The sequence below is a fragment of the Bidens hawaiensis genome, unplaced genomic scaffold (genome assembly GCF_021521415.1).
Source record: "Bidens hawaiensis isolate Kalapana, Puna unplaced genomic scaffold, B.hawaiensis_p1.1 tig00025965_1, whole genome shotgun sequence".
Classification (NCBI taxonomy): Eukaryota; Viridiplantae; Streptophyta; class Magnoliopsida; order Asterales; family Asteraceae; genus Bidens; species Bidens hawaiensis.
Genome location: NW_027494165.1, coordinates 1 through 17,850, shown reverse-complemented (window position 1 = coordinate 17,850; position 17,850 = coordinate 1). Strand labels below are relative to the sequence as shown.

The 17,850-nt window shown below is 33.5% G+C and overlaps 2 protein-coding genes across 2 annotated transcripts; both read right to left on the bottom strand.

The window, feature by feature from the left end:
* Window positions 1-202: 202 nt before the first annotated feature.
* LOC143572543 (single-stranded DNA-binding protein, mitochondrial-like) lies at window positions 203-3,858 on the bottom strand. Its single transcript, XM_077057681.1, has 5 exons — window positions 3,767-3,858; window positions 3,335-3,543; window positions 3,152-3,252; window positions 543-602; window positions 203-294 (listed from the first exon to the last, which is right to left on the bottom strand). Exons 2-5 carry the CDS (start codon window positions 3,448-3,450, stop codon window positions 278-280), a joined length of 294 nt encoding a protein of 97 aa, XP_076913796.1. The 5' UTR covers window positions 3,451-3,543; window positions 3,767-3,858; the 3' UTR covers window positions 203-277.
* Window positions 3,859-13,641: 9,783 nt separating this feature from the next.
* Window positions 13,642-17,844, bottom strand: LOC143572542 (acyl-CoA-binding domain-containing protein 4-like). Its single transcript, XM_077057680.1, has 12 exons — window positions 17,822-17,844; window positions 17,664-17,733; window positions 17,528-17,589; window positions 17,308-17,447; window positions 17,100-17,226; window positions 16,906-17,020; window positions 16,719-16,807; window positions 15,740-15,823; window positions 15,476-15,658; window positions 15,239-15,394; window positions 13,939-13,998; window positions 13,642-13,839 (listed from the first exon to the last, which is right to left on the bottom strand). Exons 3-12 carry the CDS (start codon window positions 17,549-17,551, stop codon window positions 13,657-13,659), a joined length of 1,161 nt encoding a protein of 386 aa, XP_076913795.1. The 5' UTR covers window positions 17,552-17,589; window positions 17,664-17,733; window positions 17,822-17,844; the 3' UTR covers window positions 13,642-13,656.
* Window positions 17,845-17,850: the final 6 nt, after the last annotated feature.

Sequence of the window (17,850 nt, the reverse complement as noted above, 5' to 3'; positions counted from 1 at the left end):
ATCTAAGTTACAACATATAAAGTATCCCCAAAATGTTCTACTGGGTTTGCACAAAAGCAAAAGTATGGCTGATCGTATGCGCAGGTCTAACCCAAAACTGACGTGACCTCAAACCAATAAATGTATAAATAAAAATAAACACTGTATGATTTGGCGCAGCATGTATGAGCGGATGACAGGAAAAAAAAAAGAAAATGAAACCACAGCAGAATGTAAGCGGAGCTTGTCGGAATGTGCTCAAATTCAAGGTATAAGCCAAGACAACACTTCGGTCGAATTAAATCAGTCCTTCACCTGCCACCAAAAAAGAAAAATGATCAAAATCAAAGATACACAAACAGTTTAAACTAAGACATCATACAATAGTACAATACAATAATAACTATAACATTTTTAAACATACATTTTGATGATTATTAGTTTTTGAAAGGTCTCTTTTTAGTAAATAAATTAAGAAATGATAAGGGTTGTTCAAAAGGCTGAAAATGGTATTTTGCTATTTTATGACGTTGAAGATTTAAAGATTCTTCCGTTCTGCTTACGTAGTTCATCGAAGGAAATACTGCTGATGGTTTCTCCTGTTTTGAAGAGGCGGACCTTTCCTGCATACTCCATCTTGTTAGTTAAATTTAAGTAAATAATTTCATGTTAATATTAATGGTTGGGTAAATATGATATTATGCAAGTTTTCAAGAGTATATGTGTGTGTGTGTGTGTGTGTGTGTGTGAAATTACCCCTTTCTTTAATTACTGAATTTATCAAACAAATTCTGATAATTCAGTGTCACATCACTTTCAATGGGTGTGAATGAAACTAAGAAAACTGAACTGAAACAAAAACCGATGGTGCGGTTTTATGTTTTTGGAAAAAAAAAACGAACTTTCGATTTAGTTTGTGTTTTGCGTGTGATTAAACCCGAACCGAACTTATAGATTTTGATTTTTTACTGATTTTAAGTAATTAATAATAATAATAAACTGTTGGGTTAATCTTGACGGGTCAATCGGGACGGATACGGGTCACCAGGAATTCAAGTTTAGAGGGTCAAGTTATTAGGAAGTTATTTATTTAAATCACATGTTTGTTATGTTTAATTGTAAGTTAAGTAGTGGGTCATGTTTTCAGTTTTTAATCATGGGCTGATCAACACGTTCATGTTACGCGTGTGTGTGTGAATGGGCCTATTTATGTCAGCAGCTAGGGTTAGGAATAGAAGCAAGCGTCTTCTTTGTTTTAGTCCAGTATGTATTTCAATTAATCAAGAAAGAGTCGATCATCAGTTTTGATCAGTTGCTGTGTGTTAATTGCTGCAATAAAGGATATGTGCCATCAATTGGTATCAGAGCGCCTAGGGTTGCATCTGGTTCGAAGGAAGTCCGGCGGTTTGGATGTGAAAAATCGCAAGAAAGAAAGAAGGGCTGATTGTTATCAGGAAAGAAAGAAGAAAGAAAAGAAAGAAAGAAAGAAGGGCTGATTGAAATCAGCAAAGAAAGAAGAAAGAAAAGAAAGAAAGAAGGGCTGATTCGAATCAGCAAGAAGGAGAACAATAAAGAAGACCGAGAAAGAGAAAGAAAAATAAGAAGGAAGAATGGCAGGAAACGCAGGTCTGTTGGCGGTTTGTGAGCAAGGTAACGTACCACTTCAATGTCCCAAATTGACTGAAACTAACTACACTTCATGGTCAATTTTGGTTGAGACGGTACTAAGGGCATACGGTTTAAGGGATGTGGTGGATCCTGTAACCGGAGCAGCTGTGGATGAGAGAAAGAATTACACCACGAAAGCAATTATTTTCCAAACCTTACCGGAAGATATCCACCTACAAGTTGCCAAACATAAGGATGCAAAAGATGTTTGGGAAGCAATTCGGGTTCGGTATTTAGGAGCCGACCGAGTTCAAAAGGCAAGGCTGCAATCTCTAAGGACAGAATTGGAGATGTTGAAGATGAAGGAGAACGAGACTATCAATGATTTCTCGAGTAAGATAAGTACTATAGTAGCTAAGGTCAAAAGCCTCGGTTCAAATCTTGAAGAAGAAGTAATCGTTAGAAAGTTTCTTACCTCGATGCCAAAGAAGTTCCTACCAATTGTAGCCCCTATTGAGCAATATTCTGATATAGAAGCCATGAGTTTTGAAGAAGTTGTTGGAAGACTAAGAGCGTATGAAGAATGCCTACAAAGTCATGAAGAAAAGGAAGAAAATCAAGGTCAATTGTTGCTTTCGGGTTCAAATGAGAAAAAGAATTATGAGCAAGGTAGAGGTGAAAAAGGTCGTGGAAGAGGCGGCTTGGGTCACGGTGACAAGAGTAAGTTTCGTTGTTTTGAATGTGGAGAATTTGGGCATTTCGGGTATGAATGCACCAAATGGGAAGACAAGGATAATGAAGCAAACTTGATCGAAGAGGAAGCACTGGCACTTCTTTGAATATGTGGGTCAAGACGTCAAGATTAAGGGGTTGAATGTTGGGTTAATCTTGACGGGTCAAATCGGGTCGGATACGGGTCACCAGGAATTCAAGTTTAGAGGGTCAAGTTATTAGGAAGTTATTTATTTAAATCACATGTTTGTTATGTTTAATTGTAAGTTAAGTAGTGGGTCATGTTTTCAATTTTTAATCGTGGGCTGATCAACACGTTCATGTTACGTGTGTGTGTGTGAATGGGCCTATTTATGTCAGCAGCTAGGGTTAGGAATAGAAGCAAGCGTCTTCTTTGTTTTAGTCCAGTACGTATTTCAATTAATCAAGAAAGAGTCTATCATCAGTTTTGATCAGTTGTTGTGTGTTATTTGCTGCAATAAAGGATCTGTGCCATCATAAACAGTGTAACCCAAATTTTTTAGACCAGCTGTAAGATAATATATATATTATTAATTAACAAAAATATTTAGACCCAAATTCAATATTTTTGGTCACTTTTTTCAGCCCAAAAGTTTCAAGCCAATAAGGCAAAACCGAAACCGAACAAAATCCGAACCAAAAACTGAAATCGACATATTTTTAAAAGCTCAAAATACAACATTTCTGTTTTTGGTTCGGTTTGAACCCAAAACGACCTATTCACACACCCCTAGCACACATCCAAACACTCTTTTCAAATCTATATGCGGTATAACAATGATATTAAGAAATACTTTAATAAAACGCGTACCATCACGACGAATGCATATCTCGGGTATGTTTTTAGCTTCACCATTGATACTATCATTATAAACTCTGGTTTCAATATCACCTTCCACATAAACTGAAGAGCTGCACATCACCAGAAAATAAATATGATTATTATGTTGACTAGTAATAATACAGAAATATAGAAAAAAGAGACTAAACGTACTTTTTGGTGAGTTGTTGAACAGCATAAGCACCAAGTGTTTCATTGTGCACAGCAATTCGATGCCATTGAGCAGGTTTCGGCAAGTCTTTTGCTCCAATTGTTCTTTGATCGAACATGCCACCCGTCCCAACCGTAAAAATGGTGACAGTTTTCCCATTTCTCAAGATTTTTTGCAGAGGTGCTTGCCCAACTTTTCCACATATAATTGCCTGTAGTGTAAGCATACATACATTCAATTCTATGATTTTAAGACTACCAACAACTATATCTCATCTTTTGATGCAAATGCATTGAAGAACCGATCTACAACATTCAGCAGTGTTAATTATCTTTATTCATAACTTTGACCAAGGTTGTTTGTGGAAAATACAAAGAATATAATAATAATAATAATAATAATAATAATAATAATAATAATAATGGGTAGAGTACCTTATGGACACCACGAAAGCCCCAGCCTTTTCTGGGATCAACCCCTTGCAGCTGTAACTCGGGCTTTTCGGGTACGAAACGATGATCATCATTCTCATTCTCATCATCAGTTGGAATAGATGAAGAAGAGTAGAGTTTCTTCTGAAAGCTGCTTCCTACTACGGCTGCATAATCTCCTCCTCCTCCTCCTCCTGAATGAAATGTAAACACAAAGAAGAATAATAAATAAATAAATAAATAAATAAAGAGAGAATGAATAATGCCATACCAGAGAGGCTTAGTCGTGATAGTGATACTGATCTGACTGAACTCCTCAACATAATATTCTTCCTCTTCTTCTTCTTCTTAGGGTTTTTCAATTCCTATAACCCCCCACAAACGGGTTTGGATATTTTTATTGTTCTAAAATAGCCCCTCACTTTTTCTTTACCTACCATTTTCTTGTTTACTTCACTTTTACGTATATCATTTTCATTTTATTTATTCGGTAAGGTGCTGCCCTTTTATTTAACTTAGAAAACAAAGTCCTAACATAGAGCAGCATGTTTTCATACTTAAATTATTATGAAAATTATGTGACCGAGAGTTTGTAAATCTTAGGGTGAGGTTGTGAGTATAAATTATAGGGTGGAGAGAGAAAAGGTAGTGATATTTTTTATAAATTTTTTAGGAAAATGTAGTGATTTTTTTGTAAATTATAGGGTGGAGAGAGAAAACTGTAATGATAAAGATATAAAAAAATATTATTTAATTGAACATGAAAGAAAAATATAGTGTTATATAGTGTAACTAGCTTTTGAACCCATGTATTACACGAGATTTATTAAATAATAAAAATAAATAAGGTATGTTTTGTTGAAAGAAATAAACAAAACTAAAGGTAAGAAGAAAATAAATATATACTACAAGTAATAAGAAATCTATAATCTCAAATTTAGGAATTAGAATGAAATGAACCATTACAAGTTTACAACAATATACAACATTTATTAAAATTGTTTTGACATGAGATGAGATATTAACAAATTAGAAGGGAAATTATAACCAATTTGTTAAAATAATTTTGACCTATGACCTATGAATATGTAGGATAAATAAGATGAGGAATTAAAAAATTATAAAGAAAATTATTATTATGAATAATTATTATATGGTTATCAACACCTAAATCAGACTGGCTTATTCTTCAAGTTTCTTTATCCCTATTTATATATTAGATTGTATATTATTGTAAGACACACCTATGAATGAAATCTCTCTCTTTCTCCCTCCATGTTTATCTCTTATAGTTTTGTTATTAGGCTAGTTTCACAACACGTTATCAGCACCACGAAAGTGCTCTTCTCGAAAACCCTAATCACTTTTCCATTGTTCACCCCCATACCCTCAAAACCTTATTGTTATTATGCGTGTTTATTAGTTGTCATGGGCATCGTTCCTTTGTTTAGATTAAAGTGATTTATGGTGAATTCATAAGCAAGAAACGAGACCACTAAAAGCCTGTCTCGTTGCATCCCAAACGAACACCTCACTGTGATACTTTTTACAACCGTCACTCATAAAGGTAATTCTGATTTTATTTTGAACTTTAATCGTAAATTCACACTTGTATTTTGTCGGGGTTGGAGTACGAAACTCCGGCTACCTTGATTAGGATTAGGCATAGTGACGCCGTTTAACTTAAAACCTTCCTTTTCATTAAAATAACCCATCAACTAAGTTTTTGATTACTGACAGTTTGGTGATGATTTCGAATCCATAAAATATTAAGATGTTTGTGTAGATTTAGATCTAGAGTTTTCATAAAACACAATTTCTTTTACTAAAAGAAAAGAATCAGGAAATAAGTTTTATATAAATTTATTCAATTTGGACATATCGATTATTTTTTAGTATGTGATATGAGTTTACAAATTATGTTTATAATAAGTATAAATCGGTGATTTACATTAGTAGCAGATATTGTCTATCAAATAGATATTTTGAAAAATATAATTGGAGATTTAGTTGCTCTAAATGAGTTATGTTCAATATTCCAAAGTTTCATCCTATTCTTTCGATTTTGTTTAAAGCTTATATCAAAAATATTTTATGTGAAACTCATTTAAATATATTTTACAAATATAACATTAAGAAACTTACATCCTTCAACTGGCCATACATTTTTTTTCCTATTAGTGAGTTATGAAATCTCAAAATAAAATTGGTGAATAAGAACCTACTTGAATGAATTAATTACATCGTTGAGATTCCTAATATATATTTAAGATTTACTTATATTTTGAAAATTGATAAAGAAAGTCAAGTTGTTGAAATTTTTTTTGAGTGCATTAATTGCATGTACTGTTGTTTAGCTTATGATTTTTAAATCATATGTACGAATTTAAAAATCACTCCCTTGATTACTAGCAATGGTTTCCTTTATTTTTTAAGCAATCTTTTATTTATAAGGTTGATCATCTTTTATTTATAAGTTCTATTACGTGGGTGTTGTTTTCTTTTTGATTAGATGAGTGTTACATTAGTTATCTATTTATTTGCAACTGTTATGTTTGTATATTTCTTCTCTAGAGGAATGAAAAAGAGAATAAATACATACATGCTTATTGCAAGAATGATATAAAAGAAAAAAAATTTCTAATAAGTAAACTATTGATAAAATAAAATATTTTGAAGTGGAAACTGAAAAGTTATAACTATATAATCTATATTAGAAATAGTTTGATCCTTGCATTATCGGTTTTGTCATTCACCATGATTTTTGTGAGTATGCATTTTTCATATTTAAACTTGAGTTCTTTATATAATAATTTGTAAGTTGTATAAGATATGAATCTATTGCATGTTTGTGTAGTAAAGATATTACTTGATAAAATAATAAATGATTACCAGACGATTCACTGACCAAAACAAAGTGTCTAGCTAAGACACCTATAATAACTGCTTATACTCCAGTTAATATAAACGTCCTGGAAGGACAACCATACATTGGTAATGACTAAGGTGTCTAAGGCACGCCTGAAGCGTGGTAGACTAATCGATTCCAAGAATAATGATTCCTTGAAAATTGGAGCAAATAATAAAGATGGTCAAGTCGAGGTATAGTAAAAATGTCTCTTGAGAGACATTAGACATGATGGTTATTGAAAAAACCTCAGGTATCTGAAAACAAAGAGCTCTTAGTAAATTGTATTTTATCATGTCTACAAGATATATGGAATCGAAATAAAGTCGACGTCGTTATAATTTTGTATATAAGATAGCGCTCGAAAATGATGGGGATCATGATTTAAGATCTGCCTATGAAAAATGATTGGCCAAATTGGAAAAACGCAAATAGGGCAGAGTTGATTTCTCTAAATAACAGAAAGTTTTTTGGACCAACAGTTCGTACAACTAAAGTTGTAAAATGTGTTAGATACAAACGGATCTTTTATGTGAGCTATGAAAATTCAATTAAGCGATATAAGGCAAAATTGGTGGCATAAGGATTTTGCAAAGATCCATGATTGATTTTGAGGAGACACATTCTCCAATGGTGGAAGCAATGACTTTCTGATACCTAAATAGTCTGGTAATACGAAGAGAGAATTGATACGCGTCTAATAGATATTGTGATTCAGTTGATATTGAAAGTTTACATGAAAGTCTATTAAGGATTTGAATTATCAAATCATGTAAATTATGTTCTCGAGAACACTATGACTCATGTTGTTTACAGTTCATATTTAAAAACGTTATGATTACTTTATATGTTAAATATAGCTGGAACTCCTGAAGAGTTCCTAACACGTGAATGATTAAAAGGTTAATTGAAACATCTTAAGGATGTAATTCTTGTGCACCAATAAGCATACATAGAAGAAATTGTACCTAACGATTATCATATCTTAATAAACAAAGAATGATACAATATGGGTTTTTATATATGATATATAAATTGATGTGTCAAATAAGCAAGTTCATGTAGCAAAACTCATGAGGAGTGAATGCATATCAATAATTGGTTAAGATGGAAAGAATTTTGTGATGGATTGAAAACGCGTAAGCATTGGCATGAAAGCATCAATAAATGCTCTACAAGGTTAAGAAATTGCATATGGACTAAATAGTCGGATTTAGCGTGGTACGTACAATCAGGAAATATTTTGATAAGGAGGGAGATAAGTTGGACGTCATTAGCCATGCTTTTATCAAAATTTTACTCTTAAAATTTCATATAATCACAGTTTACAATGATTATGTACACATCATCGAGAGAAACTGCAGAACTTTTAGAATGAAAAGTTTTTAAATACCTTGACATGATGTGATTATCGCTCGACATGCATTTCAAGTATATGTGTAAATATATGTTTATCAATCCATCAAAGTGCACCTAAAAGACGTTGAGACATTTTACCAAAGACAAGATTCATTTTTTGAATATGTTTAAGGATGTCCAACAATGCACTCTAATATCATTACCTTCCTGAATATGAATTATTATTAGTTCGGAAATACCACAATTAAATGCATAAGTGCATTATATTGTATTGTTAGCTATATATGATTATTATTTTCTTTATTTATATTTATCGACATGTGTCTAGCTAGGAGACATCTGATCTGGGTTAAAACATATATTTCAGGAATGAAAGATATGCGTTTATATTTTACTAACCCATCAAAACAAGTTTTGTTAGTCTTGTCATGCAGAGAAACACAACAGGGTATCAATACAATAGTATATTGTTACGATATGACACAACAGAAGTTTTCACATGAAGAGCATGCAACATTGTTCAACTTAACAATTCACTTGTTAAGGGACAAAGACAATGATTGATGATAAAAGTTTTGAAGCTTTTACAGAAGATCAATATTTACCATTTTAATGGATGTATATATCAGGGGGGGACAATACGCGCTGCACTCTTTTTCCCTTAGCTATGGTTTTGTCCCACTGGGTTTTCCTAGCAAGGTTTTTAATGAGGCAACATCTCCAAGCGTATTAAGTTGATAACCAAGGGGGAGTATTATGAATAATTATTGATATGGTTATCAACACCTAAATTAGACCGGCTTATTCTCCAAGTTTCTCTATCCCTATTTATCTATTAGATTGTATATTATTGTAAGACACACCTATGAATGAAATCTCTCATTTTCTCCCTACATGTCCATCTCTAATAGTTTTGCTATTAGGCTAGTTTCACAACAATTATAACCCTTTTGCCAAAATTATTTTGACCCATGACCTATGGATAGATATGAATAAGATGAAAGATTAGAAATGAAATTATAATCCATTTAACAAAATGATTTTGCTCATAACCATGAATAGATAGAATGAATGAGAAGAGAGATTAGAGCAAGAATGAATGTGAGATTGCCACATCATTCTCATTATTTTCTTTTATTTGTAAAGTTAGATTATAAAGATGGGGACGGGAGACGGGCTGAGAATGCTCTTACATACTTAAGGTATTATGAAAATTAGTGTTTAGTATGTCATTTCACTTTTGTTGCGTCAATCATCTGAATCTGAAAAAATAATATAATGAAATATTAATGACAGAACAATCATAAATATAATAATTAATCATGAGTATATATATATATAGAGAGAGAGAGAGAAAATAAGAAGAAAAAAAGAAGCTATTTTGAACAGGAAATGAAAAAACAAACTCTTGAGGGACAACTTTGTAAACCGTCCACTTGTGGAACAAAAAAGGGTTTCAGGAACTGTCTACGATAGGATCGAACCTTGGTTTTGTGTTTTACTAGGGCAAGTGCGTGTCGTAGGCTGGCGAACCAATTATTGATAAATTCAAACTTAACTTGTATAAAATCTACAAAATGCAGTAAACTATGATTAAATCCAAAGTAGTTATTGGTCTGGAGATGGAAAGAATCCCTAGATCAGCTCGTTTGAAGAATGAATTAGAGATATGTTTAAATATGCTTTCAAGGGTAGGATTGAAAAGGGAGACGGGCGTGTGGTTGTGGAAAGGAGCTGATAGCTCGGTGACACAATTTCTTGTTAAAAACCTCATATGAGAAATGAATAATACTGGTCATCAAGCGGTCGGTGGAAATACATCGTTAAAAAGCGTACCGATTAAGGTGAATTGTTTCATTTGGCGATTACTTGGATAGGATCTCTACAAAGATGGCGTCAGGCCGGCCCTGAGAGTTCACATGCCCCGACTGAGCTAAAAAAATATGTCACTTAAGCCTTAATATACTAAATAATGTAAACACGTTTTATTATAAGCCGATTAAAGTTATGACGATAAACATAACAATTAGCAAAAATCATGGTATTAGAATGAGTTTATGACATACTGAATAGGCTAATAGCTAACCATGGATTTGTGAAGCTCTCCTAACATTCTTGATAGCAAATTGATGAATCAACTCTTCGCAGTTTATGCCATATAATATTCTGTTTGCTAAAGCTATCATCGGCAACCTGCTAAGACTTTCTTAGTCATTGTGGATCGTAAATAATATTCAATAATTGTAATTTCGAAAACTCATTTCTGCATACGCTACCGTGACTGCTGGTGTTCGAAGTTGACTTTGTTGTTATCCTGCTTATTCGTTTCTTGTTTTATTTATTTAACTTTTATTGATTAATTAAAACTAATTGACCTTTTTCAATTTTTAATGAGCCTATAAGTTTTTTGGTAATTAAAAAAAGTGGGTATAAAACGTGTTTGAGTATTATAAAAATAGTAGGATTATAAGCGTTCGAGTATTTTATATATATAACATCAAAATTTTTCAAAAAGTTTTGTGCCCCGGAAAACACGTGCCCCGACCGTGTGCCCACATGACACACCCTTAGAGTCGGGCTGGATGGCGTTACTGATAAGAGGAATAAATGTTGGAGATGTCAAATGTGTTTGTATGATTTTGAACCAGAATCCTCATTGCATCTATGATTCATTGTCGGACGGCAAAGTTAATTTGGGCTACTGTGCATGCATGGGTAAAGTAACCAAAGACCAGGGTTTTTGACTCGATCAAGGAGATATTCGAATATCCGATGAAGTTTTAACATAATAAAGTGGAGTGTGAGGCGGTTCAAGTTACTTTGGTTGTCACTTGTTGGATGATTTATGGTATGTTTGGCTGAAGGTACTGAAATGGATCATTGACATTCCTTTGTCTTGTTTGGTTAACCCATAGAAATGAAATAAATTATTACTTTATGTTGTTTGGTATTAAAAAAAATGTGTGAATGAAATAGAAATAATAAAAATACTCTTATCTCAAAATAATTTTTTTTTACCAAATAAAAAAATTGCAACTGTCACACCCCGACCAAAGGCGGGGGAACATGCCGAGGTGTAACGATTGTCCATAAGCACATGACACTAATTAAAGTGACAGTATTTAATAAACTCATTTCATTTCACAACATCGAAAATGTCACATAACAATTATCCATAAAATAACCATAAACAAGATATCACAAAATATGACAAATTTGATATTGTTCATTTTTACTAATATCCTAAGGTTTTTGATGTCGTTTTCTTCACAATCATAAATCAACCAAGATGCAAACCTGCAACATTTCATAAAATAAAGTTTGTCAACACAAAGGTTGGTGAGCAATTCATAAGTTTAATCATATTAGTATATAATAAAGATAGCCACAAAACTTGTATACGAAACGATAAATAAAAGTGGTAATTTGGATAAATAGATATCGCTAAACACATTAGCGACACCTAGCTATAAGGGGATGCCAAATAATCTAGGATTTTATAGTTCCACCAACCAAAAGCGATAAACACATAGGCATATAAGCATAGAACACCAAATCGAGCAATTATTTAGGTAAAGTATACAACTACGTTAGTGGTTTAAGATTCAAATATAAAGCATTTTGTTGAATAAGTATGAAATGTCACCCCCAAAATAAAAAATGGAAAATGGGGTATGAAGTACTCACCTTCAAGTAGTAAATTTGAAAGATGATAATTTGGAGATTTGTCTGAACGACGAGTTTAACGCACAATGCCTAAAAAGAAAAGAAGTCTTGAATTTAGAAAGGTTGTCTTGAAGGTCTTTAAACAAAATAAATGTTGAGAAATGTAAATAATTAAAGTTCAAGGTTTTAAAATGTAACTATTTAAGAATTTATAATAATAACCCTTTAAAAATGTAAGTTTGCTCGAAACCGGGTTAAAGTATCTAACCTTAATATTTACTCAACTTATGTTAAGTAATAAGGTGGATAAAATGCAAGAATGCAAATCCCTTTGGAATAAAGATACTAAAACGGGTTTTTTTATCGAGTGTTCGGGTTGTCGGTTCGGGTCTTGATAATTGGTCAAACCCAAAGTCAACTTTCCAAAATATTGAATGTTTTGAGATAACTCAATAAAATTTAATAAGACTAAACCAAGTATGTAGTTCCATTGTTTTAGAACTAACAACGCACGTTAAGCGAATGTTCGGTTTTGTCGGTCCAAACTTTCTCATGAGATCAAGTTGGATCCAACATTTCCAAGTACTTAAGAAAATATTTAAAAATCAATTTGTAACTATTTTTAAAGAAATATACAAGTCTTGATGGCTAAAAAAAACACACTTGTGTGTCCTAAGCGAGTAAGAATCGGTTTGGTTTTCACATGTTCAAACACTAAAGAACTTGTATAATAATGTACAAATAAAAAAAATACTTTAAGTTTTACAACCAAAAGTTAACAATAAAGTCTTTAAACAAAAGTTCGGTTTTTGGTTCGGATCGTGTTTTGGGTTAAGACCGAGGTGGCGGTGGCGACAGTGGTGGTAGTAGCTCCAGCGACGAAAATGGTGGTGGCGGTGGCGACAGTGGTGGTGGCGGCGGCGGTCAGGCAGCAGGGGCAGTGGTTGTGGTGGCGGCGATGGTGGTGGTCAGGCGGTGCCCACAACTGGTTGTGGTGGTTGCATTGACGATGGTGGCGGCGGCGGTGGCGTGGTAGTGCCGGTGACGCCGACGACGATGGCGGTGGCGGCGGCGGCGGCGGCGATGATAGTGGTGGTGATTGCTGAGAAAGTAGGGTGAAAGAGAAATATAATGAAAAAAAAAAGAAAAGAAAACGGGGGGGGGGGGATGAAGGAGTGGTTTTGATGGAATGCGATTCCACGTGTAATGAGTGATTTCATTTCATTGAGAAAACCAAACATCAATTTTTTCGTTCTCACGCAATGAATCATTCTATTCTCTCTGTCAATCCTGCATGCCAAACGCTACCTTGGAGAGCTCGTAATGACTTCAAAATCAAACTCGAGTCTAGCTGAGTTTCCTTGCTCAATTTCAAGCTCGAGCTCAAACCCACCCTAGCTTGACTTGGGCTCGACTGGTGAACAACCCTAGAGATGTCCGACACTCAACCCGTGCCATGTATCATATTCAAGTAGTTTAAGGCTTCAAGCGGAACCCGTTGGTACACATCATCTACCGGTTCAAGGCTTCAACTTTATCGAATGTCTGTACCATACCATACTGGTACCTGTATAAATTTGATAATTATTGTTTTGTTCCTTTGAAGTTTGCCACCAACATTAACATGTCACACCCCTAGGCAGATGGCGGAAACGCTAGGGGCATGCAATGCACATCGTATTAAATGTAGAAACTTTCATTTAAAATAAACAGCTTGCTATATGCCGGCATCATTAATCTAAATAAAAACCATGCAATTTTATGGTCAACCTCAACAAATATTTCGCTTCTACATTTCATAATCCCAAACAAAAACAAAAGCATCACTATGTTCTCTTTGTAATAAACACAAAATCATAAATATATCTTATGCCTAGTCGAAAAACGAAATTATAAAAAAAAAAAAAAGATTTTAAGAAAATAATCAATCACTATGCATGTATTTAGTCGTTTTAAGTTGTCAAACATCATTCGGCTTTTGGGCAGGAGGGGAACCTGCTAGCCAACCCCACACACCACCTGAACTTTGTTTTTGTTTTGCGAAAGCTTCTTCAGAAGCCGCCTTTTGTCTTTGCAAAATTTCAACTTCTTTCTGTAAAGTGTCCATTGCTTGTAGCTTTTGGCGTAACTCTGCAACATCCACCTGTTCATTTACATATATAACGTTAGCAAATGAGAATACTAACCTTTCACCTGTTTTGACCCGAACACATTTTGACCTGCTATGCAAAACATAAGTTACCTCTAGTTTGAAACATCTTGACTGTTCTGCTGCAAGTTGGCCGCGTACAGACTGGAGTTCCTGCAGGATTGTAGAAACAATATATAGTTAGTTGCCTAATCTAGTCAAATTAAGAGCAAAGTATAAATTTTGTCCTTTATGTATTACTCAAATTAAAAAACGTACCCTTTTAAGTGCGAAAATTACACTAAGTGTCCTTTGTTTTAAAAAATATCACGCTTTATGTCCTTTTCACCAACATAAGTTAACTTTTGAGGTTAATTTGATGAGAATGACCAATTTACCCAATGCAAAATTCTCACTAATCTTTTATTTTCTTTCTTTTTGTTTTTATTCTATTTACTTTTTTGTTCTTTTTCATCACTTTTGTTTTATAAACTTATCTCAATTCTCAAATATTATTAATTAACTAACTATATATATAGATAAATATCAATGGGTTAGCAATGCAACAACCTGACTGGTCCGCGTGGCGGCACCACCTTGTGTCACGTCATCCAGTTTTTTTTATAGTTCCGCCACAGTAACGAAGCTAATCCGATACCGAAACCGACACAGCTCGTGCCTTCTCGTTGCCACAACGCCTTGGTTTCACTGACCGATTAAGCGTTGTTTTAATATGTTACGCTTTTTGTATCGTAGGCTATGTGCCTATATCAGTATTTTTGTCGTTTACTAACTTAATTTTTTGGTTTAGTGCCAGTATCGTAACGAAGCTAACCGATACCAGCCGAATTCGTGTCACTTTGATCATAAGCTGTATTTTTTAATAAGTTTCTTTTTATTATAAGCCATGCGAGTATTGCTACTGTTTTCTGAGTTGACAGGTTAATTTTTTCAATTTAGTATCGGTATTGTAACAATCTTAACCCATACCAATCAAAAGCACGCTAATGCACCGCCGCAACACGGTGGGTACAAACTATTTAATTTTAGTCTAAGAATTCTTTTCTAGACTTTTCAGTTATTATAAATTTTATTACATAAATGCATCACATTTTTACAATTAACTTTTAAATCATTTTTCCTTATATAGTTAACTTTGATTTATATACTATATGTTTCGATTAACTTTTTAATATAAAAACTCAAGAATAAACAATATACATCATTAACCCATTTAAGTTTTAATCATATTTCTTTATCATTTAATTTTATTTTTCTCTAAAAACTTGTGTCGTTAACATTTATCAAAAAAACCTAAATACGCAGTTGTGCTTAGTTTCTTTTCCCAACATTCCGATATAAATTTTATTGAAAACAAAGTTGTATTTAAAATAAAGTATTGAAAATACATTACCTTGTACAAATCTGCATTTTTGGATTCAGCTTCTTTCAATTCTTGCTTCAACTGAAGTGATTGCAATTTTTCATTATTGAGAGCTGATTCTAATTCTTCTTTTTCTGCCTTAAGAACAGCTATCGAACGCTCACTCACTTCATTAATTTCAATTATCTGCATACATGTAAACATATTATAACAAAGTAATATACTTCATAACATATAAACGATAACATGATAAAACAATAAACTTACTTGAGGCTCATTATTATCCATACTGATTTCCCTAACTTTTGCATCTTGACCGAGGTCAAACTCCACATCAGCATCTCGGGTGCCATTTGTTGCGTTTTGTGCACCCGAACCGCTATCAAGGGCGGGAGTTGCTGACTTGGTTGCTTGTAAGGTTGACTTGTGGCTAGGTTTAAGTAAGTTGACCTAGCCAATACCAAAAACAAACTAAGAAATTAGAACATTTGGAAGCAATACATGTATAAGAGAAAAGGGCTCGGTTCTTACATCATTGTTGTATTTACCATTATACCCGCCGAATGAAACTAGAATGTCTTCACCGTTGTAGGAGCTTAACACCAAACTCAACCCCTGCAATACGAGCGTGGTGGGTTTAAACAGGTTCATTTTCTAAAGTCTTCATAATTAATTAGTGTGTCACTTACAATTACAATAATAAGCTAAATCTTTGAATACAACGATTTAGGATGTTGTATGCATTAAAAATAAAATTAGGGTTGCTTTCAACCCGTTTGACTCATTTACCTGTTCCCTTTGAAACAAAATTTTATGATTTGTCTGTTTGAGCTAAAACACACGATTAAACCTATTGAAAAATGTTATGTATACTTTGAGTAATTTCGTAGTGAGAAGCGGGATTCATTTATAAGATAACGGGTAGGCCTGTAAGTGAACCGAGCGTTCAGTGAACCGTTCGTGAACTGTGTGGCCAGAAGTTACATTTATGTTTGTTTACTTAATAGACAAACGAGCATGAACACATGTCTCGTTCGTTCATTTAGTTAAACGAAGAACATGAACGCATGTCTCATTCATTTACGCTTGTTCATTTATTTTCATTAGTTTACGTGTGTTTAATTTTGTTCCTTCATTTATATTCATTTATGTACATTAATTTACGTGTGTTTGTGTTTGATCTTTTATGCTTGTTTATATGCGCAGCTAATATTTTTGGACCCACCACAATTAGTTTAGTTTTATTAATCTTTTAGACCCGATAGATTGATGTTCATGTTTAGTTTTAATTGGTGTTCGCTTGGTTATGTTTGTTCATCCATATTCAGTTATGTTTGTGAACCGTTCGTTTATACTATTAATAAGTGAACACAAAACAAAACACTCATTTTCTTAACAAACACAAACAAAAAAAACTCATTCATTTAACTGTTCGTGTTCGTTTGGTTTGTTTACAATAAACGGGTCAAAATTGATACCTCTAAATTAACCAACAAAACTGTTTATTTACCTCACTAGCAAGAGGAACACGTCCTTGAACAGTTGTTACAACTGACCATGATAAAGTAGACATGTTAAGAACAACTGTTTCTGAAACTCCTGCAAAAAACAAAAAACAAAAAACAAAAAACAAAACTATTATTCTTTTTTTTATATCGATCGAATATAATAGCAGTTTGTTGATTCTCAAATAATACCACTTTTGTTATCTCCACCACCAACAAGAAACCAACTTTCTCCAACGGTTGCACCTGCATGACCGGCTCGTGGACTCGGTATCTCTCCTTGTTGACTCGGTCTTGACCATTCCATCTAAACAAAATCATAATAATAACAAGTTCAAGTTTGACATTAGTAATACCAATACGTGATTAGATTTATATTATCTCACAGTTTTCAAATCAAGAACATGAAGATCATTGAAGCATGTCGCATGTGTGCCACCGCCAAATATAAGAAGAAAACGCTCTGCATGTACTGCAGCCACATGATCAGACCGTGGAGAAGGTGGCACGCCTCTGTACAATTACAAGATCATGCCTAAAAAATTAACAGAAATTCATAAGCATAGATGAATGAATATTATAATGATACGTTACATTGTGTCAATTTCATCCCAGGCCATGGTTTCTAAGTCTAAAATGTGAAGGTCGTTCAAGAAAGTTCTGTTTCCATCCTGACCACCAAATACGACCAAGTTGGACCCCACAAGTGTAACTGATTGACCGCCACGTGAAACCTACAAAATAAAAAATATGTTTGAAGTCTATTAATAATAAATGGTGTTTTAAGTATATGTAATATTTTAAGAATGCATACTGGTGGTTTTCCGTTTGTCTTCATGGTCGACCAAGTATTTGTCTGCAGGTCAAATGCCTTCACTGCAAAATTTAAAAATATATATAACTATATAATATAAGTTTGTTAAAATTGAAAACTTGAAGTTAAAACGAACCAATGACAACTTCAAAAGCATCCTTTGAATGTCCTGAAATTGATATAAGCTTATTTCCTTCCCATGGTATCTACAAAATAGCCAACGGTCAAACTTGCCAACTTGATGTTCACATTCACGGTTTATATTTTATTAAATAATCAGATTTGAATACTGACCAATGAATGCCCAGCACAAGGAGTTACTC